At 45.9% G+C, this 19,943-nt stretch overlaps 1 protein-coding gene across 1 annotated transcript in view; it reads right to left on the bottom strand.

The window, feature by feature from the left end:
* Nucleotides 1–19,159, bottom strand: part of CHRNA7 (cholinergic receptor nicotinic alpha 7 subunit) — a 402,919-nt gene extending 383,760 nt beyond the window's left edge. Inside the window, exons 1-2 of the mRNA XM_085644057.1 lie at nucleotides 18,976–19,159; nucleotides 18,264–18,403 (exon numbers count right to left, since the gene is read on the bottom strand). Of these exons, the coding sequence (XP_085500183.1) occupies nucleotides 18,264–18,403; nucleotides 18,976–19,027 (192 nt within the window). The 5' untranslated portion in view covers nucleotides 19,028–19,159. The remainder of the gene's footprint in view (nucleotides 1–18,263; nucleotides 18,404–18,975) is intronic.
* Nucleotides 19,160–19,943: the final 784 nt, after the last annotated feature.

Genomic DNA, 19,943 nt, shown 5'->3' with positions numbered 1-19,943 from the left:
TCGTAAGGCTTCTATGCAATGTCTGGTACCAAGTTCTCTACAAAGCGGTTTAAACCACCTACTCCGGGGGGCTGCATAAGCGGGACATTCAAACAAAAAGTGGGGGACAGACTCAGACCTCTTAACACAAAATGGACAAAGGGAAGTTGTTTGAAGTGGGACTTTCCACCTGGAAGTTAATTCTCCTACAGGGAGTAAGCCTATTCTAAATTGAAAATATAGGGCCCTGTCTTTACGATTAGAGATAACATCCAGGTAAGGTTCACAGGAATAAATTTCTTTGACCAAAAGAAAATCCAAAGTGGACCTGCACAGATTGACATTGCTGCTTCTGATACCCGCCACCCAGCTCCAATAAATCTTTTTTAGCTCAGACTTAGGGGGTGCAGTTCTATTGGACCAGGCCTCGCCAAGACCTAGGCAAACAAGGAGACGCTTAACCTCCCTCAGCCAGAAGATCTTGGACCAGCCTGTTAACCCCAGCACCTCGTTAAGGCCATCCGCATAGCTAGATAGTTCAGGTGTTCTCCATATGCGCGCCCATAAAAGGAGAGGGCGGAGCCTAGCCTGATCACTAATTGGCCGGGTGCCCAGGTCCAAAAGCAATGGAAGAGTTGGGGTACCATAAGGGAGCCCCATAAGATCTTTATGGAATTTATTTTCTGAGCGGGACAAATGGTCAACCTTATGGACACCCCAAAGTTCCGCCCCATAAAGAGCTGCGCTAACCCCCCTTGCCCTATATATATCAAGGACAGGAGCAATGGGTTTCAATGCTGAAGCACGATGTTCCTTAAGCAAGGCACCCACCACCCTCTTGTGGGTCAGCAACATCTTTTGATGGTGGCACTTCCATCTCATGGAGTCGCAGAGGAGGATACCAAGATAGTCAAATTCTGACACTCTTTCGAGGGTAACGGAGTCCAAAGATGGTGGTTTGGCCAACCTTTTCGGGGGGTTAAGCACCAAATACTTGGTCTTAGCTGTATTAATAACTAACCCTCTCACATCACAAAAAGACTTGAAGTTGGTTAATAGACTCTGCAAACCCACCGGGGTTTTAGAAATCAGGAGGGTGTCATCCGCAAATAGAAGGGTAGGTATTCTTCTACCGGCCAGGGTTGGTGCATCTGCAGGATGTTGTAGCAGGTGCTCCACCACTCCTTTGACATACAATGAAAACAGAGTGGGGGCAAGAACACAACCCTGGCGTACCCCTCTATTTACTGGAATACGAGCTGTTTTTTGTCCCTGATTTCCCCACCTGATCTGGGCAAAATTATCCGAATGGAGGTTTATCAACAAGCTCAGCAAATAAGGTGGGATACCCTGTTCGCTGAGCACACTCCATAATTGGCTACGGGGAACTAGGTCAAAGGCAGTCCGTAGGTCGATAAAAGCAAGATACAGACTGCCTTTGCCCAGTAGAACCACCTTCCAGTATAACATCAAAAGGCGAAAAGATTGCTCTATTGTCCCCGTGCCTGTTCTAAAACCAGCCTGAAAGTCTGAGAGAACGCATTTTTCCTCTACCCATTGCAATATCCTTGCCAAAACCACTTTTCCTGCCACTTTTTGTGAGGTATCTAGCAGGCTTATTGGGCGATAATTAGCTGGGTCGTTGCGACATCCTTTTTTAAAAATAGGACCGACCTCAGCGCCCTTCCAAGAGGTCGGCAGGGATGCCCCTTCGAGGCTGGAATTCAGTAGGGCGGAGATGAGTTTTCCCCATTCCTCAGGATTGATGCGTAGCAAATCTCCTGGGATCCCATCCGGACCAGCAGCTTTATTGGGCGTAAGGGAAGTAATCGCCTCCACCAGTTCCTTGGGTGTAAACATAATCTCATCCATAGATTGAAAATGAGCATGAGGGTGGCATATTCTCAGGCTATCAACCTGGACCGGGGTCATTGAATAGAGTTGGGAAAAATGGGTGACCCACGCACTCTCGGGTACATTACAGGTAATCAGAGTGTCCACAGGTCTCTCTCTGTTTCTAAGTAGGTCCCAGAAACCCTTGGCGTCCTTCCTAAGACTTGCAGCCTTCAGGTCACACCAAAACTGATCTTCCCAATCTGACTTTGCCTTTAATAGTACCCTCCTATAATTACCCCTCGCGGCACAAATCAGATCTCTAATCTTAGATTTAACTGCCAATAAGAGTTCCCGTTTGGCCATACGACATGCCACTGAAAACCACCCAGCAGGACCCTTCCTGCCGCCACTCTTGTTGGCCCTCTTCCCATCATTTGGGGCTATGAATAGTTCACCTATAGCCTTTGTGGTTTGTTCAAAAATTGCAGGTACATCTTGCACACTGAATGAGGGGGAATCTAGATAGAGTATGATATTAGCCATCACAGATTGTACCTCCAACATCTTGGCCTCATTATCAATAATATTTTTCCATTTCAGGCGCCTATCGCAATTGGAAGGGCGCACTTCATGGGTTGTTTTCCATACATGAGGGGTTTGAGGAGGAGACCAACCCTTCCAAAGATGGGACAAAGACAGGATTAGAGGATTGTGGTCACTATCAATAGAAGGCCAAACCTCCATATCCACCAGGAAAGACCACAGCCGAAAATTCAGCATAATGTAGTCAATCCTAGAGGAATGCCCTATTCTATTAAACGTATGTGCCCCCATTAGGTCTGATTTGGATCTGCCATTTGTTGCTCTAAGACCATGCTCCAGGCAAAGAGCATTAAGATCTATTGCATTTTGGGTCCATCTTCTAATAGGAGTGATAGACAATGGAGGAATGCCTCTCCTTGCATCATCCTCACCAATGCCCAGCACATCTTCCAGAGCAAGAGGTTCGAATGTGCAGTTAAAATCCCCAGCTAATAAGACAAGGGAATCTGGACCACAGCGCTTGAGTTCCTCGTCGATACCAGATGGGGCTAGAATAGATAGACCACCTCTAGTGCTTCTAACATAGATATTGAATATTTCAAGCACTCCTCCACCAGACGGGCATCTTATAGTTAGTCTCAAAAGGTCTGGGGAATTGGTGACTATACTTTTAATAGAATACCTCAGGGAAGTGCTTACCCAAATTAACAGTCCTCCGGAGGGGCGCCCTTTGCCTCCATTCGGTCGGACAGCTGGTGCAAAATAAGTAGTGTATCCCAGCTTATATTGTGGGTCCATGCACCAAGTTTCCTGGAACAAACAAATCGAAAAGGATTCGATAAATATGTTCCAGTCTGGGATACTTATATTTCGGGCTAAGCCGGCAATATTCCAGCTTACGACCTTCAGGGGGTTGTTGGGAATCTCTCCGTGCCCCAAAACCAAGGCTCCTGTAGAGGGAGTACAATCCATGACAATATCCCTATGGCCAACAGGTGGAACCACAGTAGAGACAGTTCGAAGATTTTCGACAGGCGTCTCCCCACTAAGTTGGGACAACGCCTGTGGGTATCCCCTAGGCATAGGGGAGAGAGGAGGAAGGATAGAGATTGGGGAGTTCACCTGCAGCTCTCCAAGGGGTAAATGATCTAATAAAGGCTCCTCAGATGGTTCAGCGTATAGCTCACGTATGGGGGAAATTACCTGTCAATAACCATTCCACAAACGACCCTGCAAATGACCAGGACCATTATTAAATAGGCTGGATTGAGAAATACAGCCACCAATATATCTACGGTCCCGACCATCCCTCATATGGGTACCGGTCTGCCGTGGCAAAATTGGGGGATAAAAATAACTGAGGTCACAGGTGCCAATTGAACCCAGGCTTCCTACTAGACTATGTTCCTTTGTAGCTTCACTACATATAAAACTGACAATCCCTGGATCTTCAAAATTCACTATAATACAATCGCCAGAAATAACTTTTTCCCTAGAGCCAATCCAACCGACTCTTCGTACGTGTAATATCCTGCCCCCCCAAAACTCAGGCAGAGGTCTGTTCTCTTTGAGCCAAAATAAGGTCTTATTAAACAATTCAGCATAGGACTCTTTCTTGCCTGGACTAAGGGCGGGAACCCCAGTCAAAACGACTACGTAGGGCTTACACTCAGGGGGAAGATTAATAATAGAGTTTCTCCCACCGGGAGGGGCCTCGCCTGGATACAACACATGGGCTTTTGCATTTTCTGATGATTCCATGATCGGAGATATAACAGTACTGGTAGAATTACACTCACCTACGCTAGCCAATGCCGGGGGACAAGCAGTTTTTTTGCCTAAAATGTTGGACATAGCTTTGGGGGATTTAAGTTTCTCAGCCGGCTTAACGGAGGACAGGCCGATGGTGCTAAAAGTGCCGTCGACAAGCGCCGTAGAGATCGAGTTGTGATGAGTCACCTCCATAACTACTGGTTTATCAACTGTAGGAGCTAAATTGTGTCGGGCAGTAGACGTCACCTTTTTGTCAGAGCCCCTATCCAAGCTGTCATCCCTAGATTTTAACTGCATTTTTATAAAAGATTTTAATGAGAAAAAATTATCTAGGGTTGTCTGCTCCATTTTGTCCATTCGCTCGGATAGCCCTCTAATTTTATCTAATACTAGCAGAAGTAGAGATTTCATTATTTCCTCCATTTTTTTTGCCAGGGGTGAATCTGAGGGAGGGGGCTCTAAGCTACCAACAATTTGGGTATTGACGGCAAAAGTTGCATTCCCCTCAACGGTGCCCTCTTCTTTATCTTCCTGGAATAGACTAGATTCCCCTCCAGTTACCTTATTGGGGAAGCCCCTCCTAACAGCCGCCCGCCTCTTATTTTTACAAGTTTTAGAAAATCTATTTTTTTGTAAGGTGGTAAGTTTTCTCGATTTTAGGGGGGCAGGGTGGATATCCGCCTGTACCATGATAGTTTCGGGTTAGGTATAGTTGAGGGATTGGTGGGGACAGCCAAATGGGCAATAGCAGTAGCTGGCTTGCTTACTGCTACAACTGGGGCCACAAGGCTGTGGGCATTAAGTGGCGTATCTGACAAGTTTTCAAGCACTTCTATATTGGCTCTCAAGGCCGCCACACGAGGATGGTCCGGAGGGGAGGGGCCAAGAGGGTGCGAAAGTGGAACCAAAGCATGTTCCGGTGAAGGTATCTGAGCTATCGGGCCAATCGAGGATCGTCTGTCGCCAAATGGGCTTCCGGATAGCCGCCGCTCAGCCATAGATATTTCTTTGTCAATGACATTGGCCACACTGGTAATAAACTGGTCCATGGTTCCAGCCATGCCCCCCACATTCCCCCTCAGACTTTTACCTGAACGGGTTGACATTAGTTGTACAGGGCCGGACCGTGAGGCAGGACAACACAAACCCCGGTCGAGTATACAATAAGCAACAAATGTATATATCTGAAACCAACAAGTAGGTAGAAAGGGGGATCCAGACACAGAAACACCTTACATATGTAGGGCGACTAATGCAGGAAATAATCAATAGGCACAACCCAGTCCAAAACCACAACAGGTGGTGGGTGACGCTGCTACTCGATCACAGTACCTGGTTAGTGTTCAGAACATCAGTACCAGCGATTTAGAGTGGGGGCCCAGCCCAGCCTCCTCCGGCCCCGGACGGCCACAGACGGCCCGCCCTCTGCCCGGGCTCAGCCCGGCATCGCCCGCGCGCGTCCCGCGACGCGGAGGGAGCCTCAGCAATTTATGCGCCTCCGGGCGCGCAGCTCGTTGTCACCAGGAAGTGGTACCGGGAACTCTGGGAGCTGTAGTCTCCCCCCACAGCGGCCAGCGGTAACGGTGGCGGCGGGAGAGACCAACAGCGTGACCAGCCCAGGAAGAGTGCAGCAAGAGGTGACCGGTGTCAGCGGCGTCAGGTAAGTGCTATTCCAGGCCCCCGCTCCACCGAGGGAGCCTCAGCAATTTATGCGCATCCGGGCGCGCAGCTCGTTGTCACCAGGAAGTGGTACCGGGAACTCTGGGAGCTGCAGTCTCCCCCCACAGTGGCCAGTGGTAACGGTGGCGGCGGGAGAGACCAACAGCGTGACCAGCCCAGGAAGAGTGCAGCAAGAGGTGACCGGTGTCAGCGGCGTCAGGTAAGTGCTATTCCAGGCCCCCGCTCCACCGAGGGAGCCTCAGCAATTTATGCGCCTCCGGGCGCGCAGCTCGTTGTCACCAGGAAGTGGTACCGGGAACTCTGGGAGCTGTAGTCTCCCCCCACAGCGGCCAGCGGTAACGGTGGTGGCGGGAGAGACCAACAGCGTGACCAGCCCAGGAAGAGTGCAGCAAGAGGTGACCGGTGTCAGCGGCGTCAGGTAAGTGCTATTCCAGGCCCCCGCTCCACCGAGGGAGCCTCAGCAATTTATGCGCCTCCGGGCGCACAGCTCGTTGTCACCAGGAAGTGGTACCGGGAACTCTGGGAGCTGTAGTCTCCCCCCACAGCGGCCAGCGGTAACGGTGGCGGCGGGAGAGACCAACAGCGTGACCAGCCCAGGAAGAGTGCAGCAAGAGGTGACCGGTGTCAGCGGCGTCAGGTAAGTGCTATTCCAGGCCCCCCAAAATACAAACATACATTTAACCACATTTATATACACATGAATTACCAAACAACAGACAATGACCTACTGACATATTCATATACAGAAACAACATCAAATATGTGGGCTTTCTTTGACCAGTCCTTCATTAACACATTAACACTAGGTGGATTGTTCAGTTTATATTATATTTATTGTATCCTGCCAATATGTATTGCCCTGGGGTCGCTGACTTTTTTAAGTGTTGTCAAGGGGAGAGTTGCTACAATTCTGGATCTCTCTCAGACTCTATTAATGCGACTGTTATTTCCCAAAGGCAAGGGTCAGCGTGTTTCAAGCCCCTAACTGTTCCAGGGGTTCTCCTCAGGATCTGGACTGTTAAAAATAAAGTAAACGGGTGTTTGTTAGAGAATAATGATTGTAGATTACCATTATTATTTAACTCCACTATTTCATTGATTTTTGTCTCATACCTCTAATCGTGTCAAAATGGAATCTTCCAATGTCAGGTTTCACCACAAGGGGTACTTGTGGGAAAATGAATTTCTGTAAGAGGAATGTACCACATTCAGTATATAGTTATTAGTCTGTGCAGATTCAGTAACTGTAATGTACGTGACGCCCCAAGCAAATGAGGGGAGGTCACTTTAGGATAGTACAGGCACTACATGTGCAACGGAGCTGTCTGTATTACTGAACCTTCTGTAATACCAAAGTTCCCTGTGGAGCAGGAAGTAGGTGCGCACACAAATTGCACCCCAGAAAACTTAACATAGTATGGTCCCCGGTAGGCCCTTATTTGGCATTTTCCCACAGCGAACGGAAAGGCAGGCATGTATTGAGTTGTATGAAGCAAAACTGAAACATTGCCTCGGAGACAGCAAAAGTGGTAAACTGTATCAATCCATGCTGCAGGAAATGTTCTAGACCAGGTGGGCTAATATAGATCCAGGGTGGCGGGGCGCACAGCATACAGACTAGTCAGTGGCTATCCTCAAAATCTGGAGTGGATCTAGCCCTTTTAGATCTACGCTCTACATTCATGTTCTAGGCTAATTCCAGGACCTGATCCAGAGTAGGCATGGAAGCATGGAGGAGTGACAGATCACAGAGATGAGCTCAATGTTGTTTCATCTTTTAGTCTGCAGCTGTCAATGATACACTGACACTTTCCTACAGTGTCGACTACCACCACAAAGGAGCAGCGCAAAGACGCTACGCTGATGTTCCCCGGGGGTAAATATTTTGGAGACGCTTTGTTTCTTCTTGAGCGACGTCAAAGAATATTTGAAAGTAGAACAATGTGCACAAAAAAGTTAAGAGAGTTCGGGCAGGACGGAAGTGTGCCTGATGGTGTGCTCTCTGGACGTCCTGGCGTGACACACTTACAGAAAATGATGTCTATTTTTAAAGTCTGCACTTTGGAAATCAACTGGCAGCCTGAGACGGGTATTGTAGACAACAATTAGTGGAATCTCCTTAATCAACTCAACTCAAATCAAATCAAGTGGCACTAATAAAGTGGGCGGCTCCTCCATTAAGGGTAAGGAGTGGCACCCCACTAACTAAATTTCCCCCAGGGATGAAATTTAAAATGGTAATAAAATAATTTATTACCATTTTATTTACCAAACCCCCGTCCCAAGCCCGCTGCTCATTGGCAGCAGCAGAGAGCAGTGATGGGCAGAGCACTTAAAGTTTAAAGTGCAGATGTCCCTTTGGACGGCCGTCTTGCGATGGCCAGCCAGACATGAACATTTTAAACTTCTCTAACCCAGCCGTCTAGGACATCTTAGTTAGAGAAAGCATAGGGTTCCAGTGTCCTCGGGAGCGCTGAAGGAGGCCACTCCATCCAATCCTGGTGCTTCTCTCATGCTGCATTTAAGCAGCGCCAGGCTTGGCTAGTGCAGTTTGCTGGCACCGCATTTGAGCCTGCCTGCCTGGAGAAGACCCAAGCAATGTGGATGTCGCACCAGGAAGGTAAGTGTAAATATTTTTTTACTAAGTTATTGCGTTTTATTTTTCTGACCCGCCCCATCCCCCTCTGTACATGCCAGCTGCCACTGCCCGGGGCTTCAGGTTCATCGACCTTGGATCTTGAATGTGGAACACGAATTAAAAGACACAGTTAAATAGCCAAGTTTTTATACCGCGCTTAAAGGAGTCGACATATTTAGTAGTGCTGAGGTGCAGGGGGAATGTGTTCCAGCCCGGAGCAGCCAACGCAGTGAAGGAGGTGCCTCCCACAAAGCACCACCGCCACTATATAATCATTTTCCGAGTGTTGTGTATTGATTTAGGTATACATTAAGGCAATCGTGGTTGCTAATTATAAATCTTTCTGTTTAAAAAGAAGGAAGCCTGAAGTGCAGATTTGAACAGGAAGACATTGGCGCAGCGTGTTCCAGGCGATCATGGTGCATCTGTCAATAACTAAAAATTGATTATTTAATGTTTTAGAGATGTTAGTTTTTGGTAACTAAATTTAAAAACCGGGGGGGGCAGATTTACAATAACTGGCGCATCCCTGCAGATCAGCAGGGATGTGCTAGTTATTTTGCGTGACGTTAGGATCTCCTTGTGCCACCATGGATGCACCGCATTTTCGATGCTGCGCGCTGTGGCGCAAGCGGAGGCAGATGCGTGACGCATCTGTCAGCGTATAGGTGAGGCAGTGCTGGAGTCGTGTCGCAAACACGACGCAACTTCAGCACTGCTCAGGGGCATCCTATACTTGCAATGCTGCATCACTCCTTACGCCTGCTACAAGCAGGCGTAAGGTTTTGACGCAGCATGGACGTAAAAGTGACTCCGTGAAATCTTGTAGATTTCACTGCGTCACTTTTACGGGGCTTCCTTGCGACAGAACGCCCACCCTGCATACATTATACCTGACGCAGGGTTTTACAACGTGACGCATCTCACTAGATGTGTCACGTTGTATATCTGTCGCATAGTGGCGCATGGTTTACGATGCCGCTGGGTCACAAAAGTGATGCAACAGTGTCGTAAAGATGACGCAAGGGGCTTGGAAATCTGCCTCAATATATTAACTGAGGATTTCACCGGTGCTTTTTTTTCTTGTGGCTGATTCTGGATTCTGAAAGTGGGTACCTCTTCGGCTTTGACTGCGATTTTAGTACATTTTATGGAGAAAATTCCTCGCTACTGGAATCCCTGTAATGTTCTGGACAATGTATCCCAGTATCTTGGGTTCTACTCGAAACTTCCCTAAGTCACAAAAGCATTGCTTGTTACACGCGCAGAAAAATCATGTTGAAGTCATCAAATTCACGATGTTTCACTACCTCACCCTGGGCTCCAACACTGGCTTCTTGTAAGATTTCCATCTGGGACAATTGTACAGCTAAAGTGTGTAGAGAGCGTTTACTTTTTTTTTTTAAACAATAAAAACATAAACAGAAATGGTTATGGTTAAGGGAAACGGAAATAGTGATTTTCCTTGTAAGTATGTACTTTCTGTTACTTCATTGGGAAACCACGCCTCAAATTACACAAAGGGCCTGTGGTACTGCTGCTGCAGACGCTAAAATGCGCACCCTCGGCGCAGCTGGGTCACGTCATCCATTGACAGATCACAACACTTGGCGGCGCCAGAGGTTGTGATCACACACATATGTGCAACTCTGCTCCGCCACTGGTGTCTGTTGACTGAGAAAGGCAAACATCATCACAGGGTGAGATAAACCACCCAGGATAAGAAGAGAATTTTTACAGGCCAGAAGCCACCCTGGTCTCATGCTGCAGCTGTCACTGGGAAACACGGACCGCTCGGGCCAGGTGTAAAGCACAATTATTTAGAATCAATTCCGTTTTGCAACAGGCATTGATTTTTACCAAAGCTAATTAGTGAACTGTTGCGTATCCTTCAGCTTAATGGGTCCCAAAGGCAAGTATGAGAAGCTTCCGCTCACCACCTGCTCCACACAGATACATAAAGAAATCCCCACCTCCCTTCTCTGAGTCCGGCATTCAGCAGCATTTTTGTGGTATTCCCACACCCGGGATCTAAAGCTGGACAATGCAGTGCAAGTTACCTTTACATTCTTCGAATAGCCCTTTGTCACAAGAGAAAGAAAGTGTGGTGTCTGCTGGTCAGTGCAGCATCCCTCTCAGGCAGAGGGTTTAGGTGACCTTTAAAGCTGTGTCTGGCTGTGACCATTAAAGGCAACCTGACCCGCCACCTCTCTGAGTGATGCTGTGATTCGTGTGCATCTCAGATCAATCAATCACAAAGAAGCCCTTTCAGATCACCATGCAATATTTTACGTCGATTTACTGGTCTGATACAGATGTCCCACATCTACATCTTTTTTAAATATGTGTTTCCTGCTCCTTGAATCATACACGACATGGTAGGTTGGGCTCTACCCAGCCCCCCAAAGGCCAGTGAAATTTAAAATACAGACTTATAACTGGTTACCTGTCACAGACACCCAATAACTAAAAGTCAACACGGCAGGTGTTTTTAAACCAAGTTTAGGATTAAAGTTCATCTGACAAAAACTGAGATAATCAATAACATTACAGCAAATTATAAAGTAATGTGATAAAGCGGTGACAGCGAAAAGAAAGGGCAAACATAAAAGGTAAAAGAGGATGACAGATTTTGGGCAGGCATTTGAGAACACATTAATATTTCCATGTGGGTCACATAGTGCTATTGACGCTAATTGATACCCACTGGTTCCCCGGTCTCTTAGCGGATTGCTTCTAGGGAATTGGAAGGCAAAGGGCAGGTTGGTATGTGACGCTGATGGATCTGAACATCTTGGTTGGTCCTCACAGCCTCTAAGGAGCATCCAGTGAAGGTTAGTATTTCAGTTAATATATGTAGAGGGACACTTGAAATTCTAAAATCACCCACTAATCAAGAACATGAAATAGGGTTTTAGGATGTGTTAAGATGATGTGTCACAGGAGTAACATCCTTATTTCTCTCCACAAAATGAAAGCAGGAAAGCAGGTATTTTCTGGAATTCCATTATAAGGACCTGATTACACATCAGGCTAAGTGATGTTCCAGGGGTGGGATTTCCCGCACAAAACACTATAATTGATCTTACTGGCCGGTAATTCGGGCTAGTGAAGCTGCATAAAGACTTTGGCTGCAACAGCAGTCAAGCCTTTTCCCTCACTCTACTCCTGCTTTTTCTCTGGCAAGTGGGGACCATTCAATGCTCTCTCTTCTAGAACTTAACTTCCCCTTTCCTCCCCTTCTATCACTATCCCAGCCCTGCACCCTCCCACTACACACAAGATCCCACATATATTTACCACCTGCTCAAAGCAGGAGGTAATTGTGTGTGCTAGGTCACTTGGAAAAAACAAAATTCTGTACTTACTCAGTTATTCCCCATTCCAAGGAGTTGAACTCAAAATTGCAGGGCAATGGTTGGGTGTTACTGCATGGTAACAGTAAGTATGAGTGCGGAATTAGCACCCCCCTCCCCCCTCAGAACGTGCAACTCGTAAACAGTGCAAACAACTGTCCGTGACCCAAGGAACCAGATTAGACCTCCAAGGTATCAGAGCAGCAATTTGAATATCTTTGCATTACTCATTGGTACTTGATGAAATGCTTTAATCAGTAGTATTGATATGTACAGCGTTACAATGTAGCTATACACGATGGGCTAACATGCTGGACCTTAATATTTTGCTAATCTAACATTTGCCTGTGTGTTTTATAAAAATATATATTCAGAAGTAAAGCACTGAGATACTTCAATGTTTGTGCTTGAAAAGGGTACCACGGATGTGCCCATGCTTGTGCTGTAGAGATGTTCTCAATTCAGAACGCGTGCTTGGAAAGGCATTTTCCCTCTCCCTCATTTAGGATACACTAGGCAGACCTTCCATTAATTGAAATTTGACACTTATAACCAACATTTCTAGATTTATAAACATGTTTTAGGGAGGTGACAGACAAGCAGTGTTTAATAAGATAGATTGTCTCACGGGCAAGTGATCTTCAATCATTTTATGAAATTATAAAACTCTTGCATATAATCCCTGGCATTCAGACCACATTTTTGTCTATGTCCCGTTTTTAGATCCAGCTTCCTAGACAGGGCATGCGCTATCTGTTGAAAGGCGTATTGTGGCTCATTAATAAATTAGAGCCCCAGTGAAACCATCCTCATCGCCATCGGTAAGATCCTCGGAGATGAGATTGTAAAATAAATGACGTTTATTTGCAGCAGCACAGTATGGGACAGTCACTAGGTCCAGTAGTAACACAAATATGGATCTCCACGTTCCACAACATAACTATGGTACCAACAACATATCCTGGCTTGATAGTAAACTATGTACAGTGCAATGTAACATCTGGCTTTTCTGTTACTCTCCTTTACCTGTTTCTTATTCGTGTCTCTGTTTGTCAATCTTGTGTTTGTCCCTCCCATAAATCATTGCCTATTTACCATCCTTTAGTTTGGCTCAGATCTCTCCGTCCATTGCATGTTTTTTAATCACTATTATTTTCATGTGTGTTGAGTACTCCATGACAGTGCATGTGTTTTCAAGTTGTCTACCTCGTCTTCTCTCACCCTGCACATGTGCTACTATCACTATAGTGCGTTTCCTCACCCCCTCCCTGTTTCACTTGTCCAATTGCTTTTCCCCATTGCCTCCCAGCGCCCTCCACGATGCTTCCCCTGACTGCTCCCTCCTTTCTCCCTATCGTTCTTTCTCCCTGTCTGCACCCCCCTTGTTGATTCCCCTAACACCTCTGTTGCTTCCCCATACCTCTCACCCTTCCCGTGTTGCTTTCACCTCTCTTCCATCCTCCCCAATGCTGCTTACCACCTCCCTCCCACCCATCCCTTGTTGCTTCCACACCCCCGTTGCTTTAAAAGAAAACACATTTGCACATATTATTATTTTTTATTTACTGATCCAACTTTGATCTGTAACTAAAAGAATAAAAAAAAATGATTGCTTCATTTTGTAGGCATGTGCATGCATGGTGCGCATGCCTGCAGAATGACACGGGTGGCCACTTTAGAGGTTTTTTTGCTTTTACTTCAGTCATGCTGCAAAGCATCGGGTATGCTGGGCAGCATGGCTAAAAATCATTTGCAAAGCCACTCGTTCACAAAGGCGAGAACCATTGGCTTTGTCAATGCTTGTTTCATAGGTTGTCTATTGACCATGGAGTTCGGCTAATGTTATCGTTTCGTGGACACCAGCTGTTTACTGCTGAGGAAGTAAAGGGACACGTTTGTCACAATCATTCCTTCCATTTTTTTTTTTTTTTTTTGCATTATCTAGGGTGATGTTAGTAGGTGACAGTTGAGAGTGAACTTAAGCCAGATACTGTGCCCCGCATTATTTCCGTGGTTTTAACTCATGTCAAAAAAGCTCTGATGATCACACTCTTGCTTCAAAATATATTCTCATTGGTTTAGCCATAAATTTAAGGTTTAAGCAGAAAGTGTCTGAAATTAAGGCCCCTTTCCACCTTCCACTGAGAGAGTAACTATTCTTACTGTTTTTGAAGAGACCTCATTGATTAGTGCTATTCCCTCAGATGGAATGAAGGATTTTACTTAATAAATAATAAGACTTTACCTCGTTCTAAGTGGATACCAGTTTGTTTTAATTTTTAGACTGTTTTATGCTTCGTGATACCGAGCCCCTCCGGGTCTTTTTCCTGAGACTACCAATGAAGAGTGATGAGCAGCCGTGCAATGGTACTGTAAAGAACTAAGATAACTATTTGGTATCTAGTGAGAAACACACCATGTGGACACTGAAAGAGATTCAAATTCCTGCTGAAAACAATGAGGACAATGGGTTCCTTATTTACTCTTTAAATGGCAGTTCTTTGATTGGTTCGTACTCATACTGGGGTCAGGAAAAGCCTCCAGGAGAAGCTGCCTGCGGTTGAATTGAATTAACCAAGTATCCTATCCACACTGTTCTATGTACCTGTTTATTGTATACTCAGGGTGACTCGGCTGCAGTGACGGTATAATGGATGGGCGCTGGTGTAGGCGCTTTAAATCTGAGAAAAGCTCACCCCCAACGAAGAATCGAGTTCTTCTCGAGTGGAATTGAATAGATGTATTTGTTACACCTAACATCAAGCAGACAGCATGAGAGGCGACCACACTTCATGAGGGGCACACGGTCCACATCATGCCAACCATGACCCAGGTAAAACTATGCTGAAAAGTGAATTACACTCTCCACAAATACCAGTGATTGACCATTGCTCAAGCGCTGGATCTGCACTAGGTTCTGCTGGTGTAATGTTTGAGTTTGCCTCAGCTTGGTAGGTACATGGTCATTCTGTGGTTTTGAAACCAGCTTCTGCAGCTAGTTGCAGAAAACCATAAGGATGGTGCAAAGGACTTCGAACTCAGTTCAGAACTCCACCGTCTGCCAATGTAGTCATTTTAAGGCAGGCACTACGTACTCTTGATGTTTTCAGTTTTAAGTTCTCCAGCGGTTCTTTGGACTCATTTCCACTTTTTGCAGGTTGGGCTTAGAGGAGCATCTGACACGGTGCATGCGCTCGATCCTGAGGGACAGCTGTGTCTTATTCGCGGAGTCTTGGCTTAAGAAAAGAACAATGTCCCGGAACTTCTATGCATCCTCCTAGCTGTTGTTATCTGTTCTAAATCTAACTGTTGGACGATTTATTAGAGATTACTATAACACAGGGCTCATGTTCCCTCCAGTGTTGGGGAATCATTTCTGTTAAGCTACTGAAAGTCTCCTGATATCAAATCAAAAGATCCTTTCCTGGGACAACCTCATGACATCAGGGGTAAGCGAAGACCCCACAGAGGTAGACGGACAAGCGATGCCTGGCGTGTATACTCTTTGAATACAAATCCTGTGGAGCTGACTGAACGGTGGGAGAGGACTGCAGCCATCTCTTTGCCCCCTTCATTACTAAGTAACAAAAAGGCTGCAAATCAGTTTGCACAAACAGCACCCCTTATACAGCACACGCTGTTGAGGATAAGGAGTCACACCTATGTGTTTTACACACAAGCGATGAGAAAGGCTGACACTCACGGTGGTGTGGAAAGTAGCTTTGTTGTGTGTTTTATGGACATGTGATGTTCTTTGGATAGCACTGTAAATCTTGTGTCCGGCGCCAGAATACACAGCCTGTAAAAGATTCATGGATGGGCGGCAGGGACCTGCCTCACATAGATTTATTCAATCCGACTGCCCTCTGCTCCCTCTGCAGAAACAAAGAGCAATGGTTTAAAGGGAGCTCTTTTTGTGGGTGGAGTGGTAGTGCAGAATAGATGCTGGTGAGTGATGGGTGCACATTAGCCGTGTAAATTGAATGAATTAGTATTAACATTATGATTATGTTTTATAGTAGTATTCATTAACCACCTTTTGTGGTTGAACCCTTCCAGTGAGAAGTATTTCAATTCAGCAGTTAAATACAAAGACACAGGGCGTGAGGGTGGCGATGTGAAAATCATTTTGGGTGCAATGCACGGCTAGTTGTAGAGATACAAGATGGCGGTGGGGAGGGAAAGTGCACTGGCTTCCAAGTCAAGGTTAGTTATAGAGATATGGGAGATGGTGGTGGTGAAGTATAAAGATTATAGGATTCCAACTCGAAGCTAGTTATCGAGATACACACCAGTGGACAGGGGTAAAGTGTATTGGACTCCAACTGTAGATATTAGACATTACCTCTAGGACTGGGGCTGGTAATGTGGTACATTAGACATTCTTGCACCTTTTATTGGACTAACTGCATTTCAAAGAAGGTAGACTGCATAACTCTTTGAAGTCCCACAATCCACTTTTTGCAACATCAATGACACAAGGATGTGAAGATGCAAGAAATCCTTCCGCATCCTGTTCCGACACACAAAAAAAGTACATGTGTACATTGGCTGCTGTGGCTCACCAAAGAAGTGAACACAGTCCTCATGCCTATAAATGGCATATGGACTGAGAGTTAATATCCTAAATAGCCATTGCAAACATGGTGACACAGGGGCAAAGAAGCAGAGCACTCTTCTCACTAGAGACTTAGGAATTTAAAACATCACAGAAAGATATGTTCATAATCCCAAATTGTCAACAGCAGTGAAAGTGCTAACGTAAACAAACTCTACACCGAATATATGTAGCGAGTCACCTGACTTTCATTGCCATATCTCAATCTGCATATTTCGCTTGTGTGTATTGTGCTGTTACTCCCTGTGTGCACTAAACTAAAAGTTCCAAATATCCTGTTAATCTTTGAAATCTAGCCTGAAATGAAGAAAGCGCTTAGTAATCAAGGTTGTGGACTGTGGAATAATGGGGTGGCACTGCATTACCATGGCAGGTTAAGCACACGCCTGCTTGCAAAGGAATTTACAAAACCAACAGTGAAATCAAGGCAGAAAGGAGGACAAGCAGACTGTCACCCTTAACACGTCACTTTAAAGTACAATTTGGGGCACAAAAGGTATTCACAGTCTTGTCTCCTACCAGTGTTTGTTAAACAGAGAATTCTCAACAGTTTTCCTGGAGTGTAGTGGGGCCGATATCTGCTTGCCACGAGTAACGTTATTCCTCATTTTCGAAAAGGATAGGGTCAAAAATGTCACTTGAAGAGATATTTAAATTCTCCCATTTGAAAAGTATGTTAGAGATAGACCGAGGTGTTGTTCAAATTCTTGAACAGCGTCACGCCAGCAGAGCATATATGGAACAGACATTATTTCCGAGCAATGTGAATTGGCATTTGCCCTCTTCTTACCCTGGCATAGGGGCAGCCATTGATGCTTAAAATCTGCCACCCGATTTGATGGTGTTCCCCAAGGCAGCTGCCTAGTATAGCCTTCCCAAAAACTATCCCCGAGGGCTGGTCGATTACGAGCTCACGTTGGATAGACCTGTCAGGATTGAGCCCACGCCACTTTACATGTGGGACGTACTGACCAGGTCACGCTCCTACAACCCACACTTTTTCCATATGTATGTTTCCTCTGAAGGAGCAAATCCAACAATTCCCCTAATGAAAGATGCAGAGTGAGCAGTAAAATATTGTAAACACCAGTTATTAGACTCCATGTATTAATAAAACTCACCAGTTGGTGCAAGTGAAACATTGTGCCTTGAAAGAGCTGGCCTCTACTACTTCTCCTAGGATCCACTACTAAGGGGGTGAATTGAGAAAGACGGCTGATGAACGGAAAACAAAGACTTACATTTTAAAGTACCAAAGGGTTTGGCAAAACAAGGCTCTGTTCATCCACATATGGCCGGGTTTTAAAGTAGTTGATGTCTCGGCAGCGGTACTGGTTCAAGGTCGAACTCTGATTGTTATACGTCCAACAGATAACTTTCACCAGAACAAGAATAACTAAAGGACATTTATGGGGCACGACCCTTTTGAGGTTATGTTTTGTTTCTTTTGGTCTTTTGGTACAAACCATAGCATCTAGATAGATCCTATTCTTTTTAAATCTATCCTAAGTGGTAATACGGTTCTTTTCCTGCATTTCGAGGGAGCTGTGAGGATGCACTGAGAGAGAAACATGGTCACTAGCCTCTGACTCTGGGCAGATTTTCAACAAAGAATACAAGATAAAAGTTCTGATCACTTGACACACACATGTTTTATCTAATATCCATTTGGAGGATTGTCCACCTCTGACACATTTAAACTTTGACTGATTTTATCAGGTAGTTAATAGCAACACTAACAAGATGCCGGACACCACAGCCACACACCTTAATACCAATAGCAAGACATCACCATTCCCTCCCCTGAACACCGGAGTACAAAGCTTGAGTCTGTATTTACCACATCCATGATCTGCATGAGACTGAGGCCAAAGGTCACCGTGAGAGGGTGGGAGTCATTGGCCACAGGTCTTTCCAAGGGGTTGTAGTTCTTCAGCAGATCCTTGTACAGCCTCCTCTGTGAGTCTCCTTGCAGGGACACTTTAAAGCGGAAAAAGAGAAAGGCAGGGAATCTATGAGGCTAAATGAGTGTGCGTGACACTCCTCTCAAAAACATACACTTCACTTTGACAGCCACTAAAGTCCACCACTGAAAGGGTAGGTGTTCATTTTATATTGAGTTTATTATGTGGAGAGTTGCTAAAATCGACATTGGAAACACTACCAATATATACAAACAACAAAGAAAAACAAGACAAACAGAACGCTGGAAAGTAATAATTTTATAGGAAGGAATGGAGAGAAAAAGTAAATTGGAAGGGAAGGAGGCATATGTGGGTAAAGGAAATAAGGTTGAAAGGAAGGATAAAAAGAAGAAAAAGGAAAGGAAAGGAAAATGGGAAAGGAAAATGGGAAAAGAAAATGGGAAAGGGACGGAGAGAAAAAGAGAGAGGAAGGAAGGAAGGAACGGAAACAATGAATGAGAAAGGGACATGAAAGGAAAGGAAAGGAATGGTTGTATAAAATGATAGAAGGAGGGAGGAACAGACGGTGTATGCATAGATGGACAGACAGAAGGAAGACGAGTGGTTGAACATATGTAAACTTGTTACCTTGTATCCATGCATTAATCATGAAGCAAAAATAGATTAACTGAATTCCCATTGTTTGAGGTCCAATCACGAAAAATGCCTGGATTACTGGTGGGTGCCAAATGTGCAATCAAAACAGGACCAGTGTCCGCCTTCAACATCTGATGCAACCTGTCAGCTGAATATGAGGACGACCTGCTGCACAGGCAGTGTAGCAGTGTAAAGGCGATAAGACCCGCGGTCAGGTGGAGGTAGGGGTGTGCGGCAGCGGCGGGGCTGGGGCTGCTCCTGCCGCCGGTGTCCCGTCCCCAAGGATCGGCGGCTCTGCTGGAGCTCGGAGCACAGCTCAGTCTGGCAGCCGAGCAGCAGCGCTCCCGTACAGCGGCGCGAGGCGGGGCTCAGCCTCAGCACCTCTCCCAGCCGTCCGTGCTGCTTAGAGCAATCTGGAGGATGACAAGACACAGACGGCTCCTCCGTGGCAAACATCCAAATCCATGCGGGCTGAGCCAGAGCTCCTGTTAAAAGTGAAAACCTGCCTGTCGCCCAGCCCGGCCAGCCCTCCTCCCTCCAATGAATGAAAGGTCCGCCCACCCCTCTGTCTTCGCCCCTTCTCTGGTCGTGTACACGCATCCTCCGTGGCTGTCACTCTGCCTCACGCACACGTCCTGTCCCCCCACCCCTCTTCTGCCACTTTGCCTGTCTATTCTCCTACTACTCTTCCCTTGCACCCTATCGTGTTGTGCCCCTCTGTTATGGAGACAGTTCCATTAATGTCTCACATTTACTCATCGTGTGGTTAAATAGACAATTATTTATGAGCCTTCCATAAAAGTTAAAAAGTTAAACTGGGCTTTTCCTGGGTTCCCTCCTCCCTTCAAGACTAGTCCAGTCTTGCAGTGACGAGACTAGTCCCAAGAAGAGGGCAGTCTCTCGGGCAAACAAATCAAAACTTTTCTTGCCATAGCGCTTTTCTGGCGTGATTGGGCATG

This window comes from Triturus cristatus, chromosome 3_1, assembly GCF_964204655.1.
Source record: "Triturus cristatus chromosome 3_1, aTriCri1.1, whole genome shotgun sequence".
In the NCBI taxonomy this organism is placed as follows: domain Eukaryota; kingdom Metazoa; phylum Chordata; class Amphibia; order Caudata; family Salamandridae; genus Triturus; species Triturus cristatus.
This window is presented reverse-complemented; position numbering and strand designations above follow the sequence as displayed.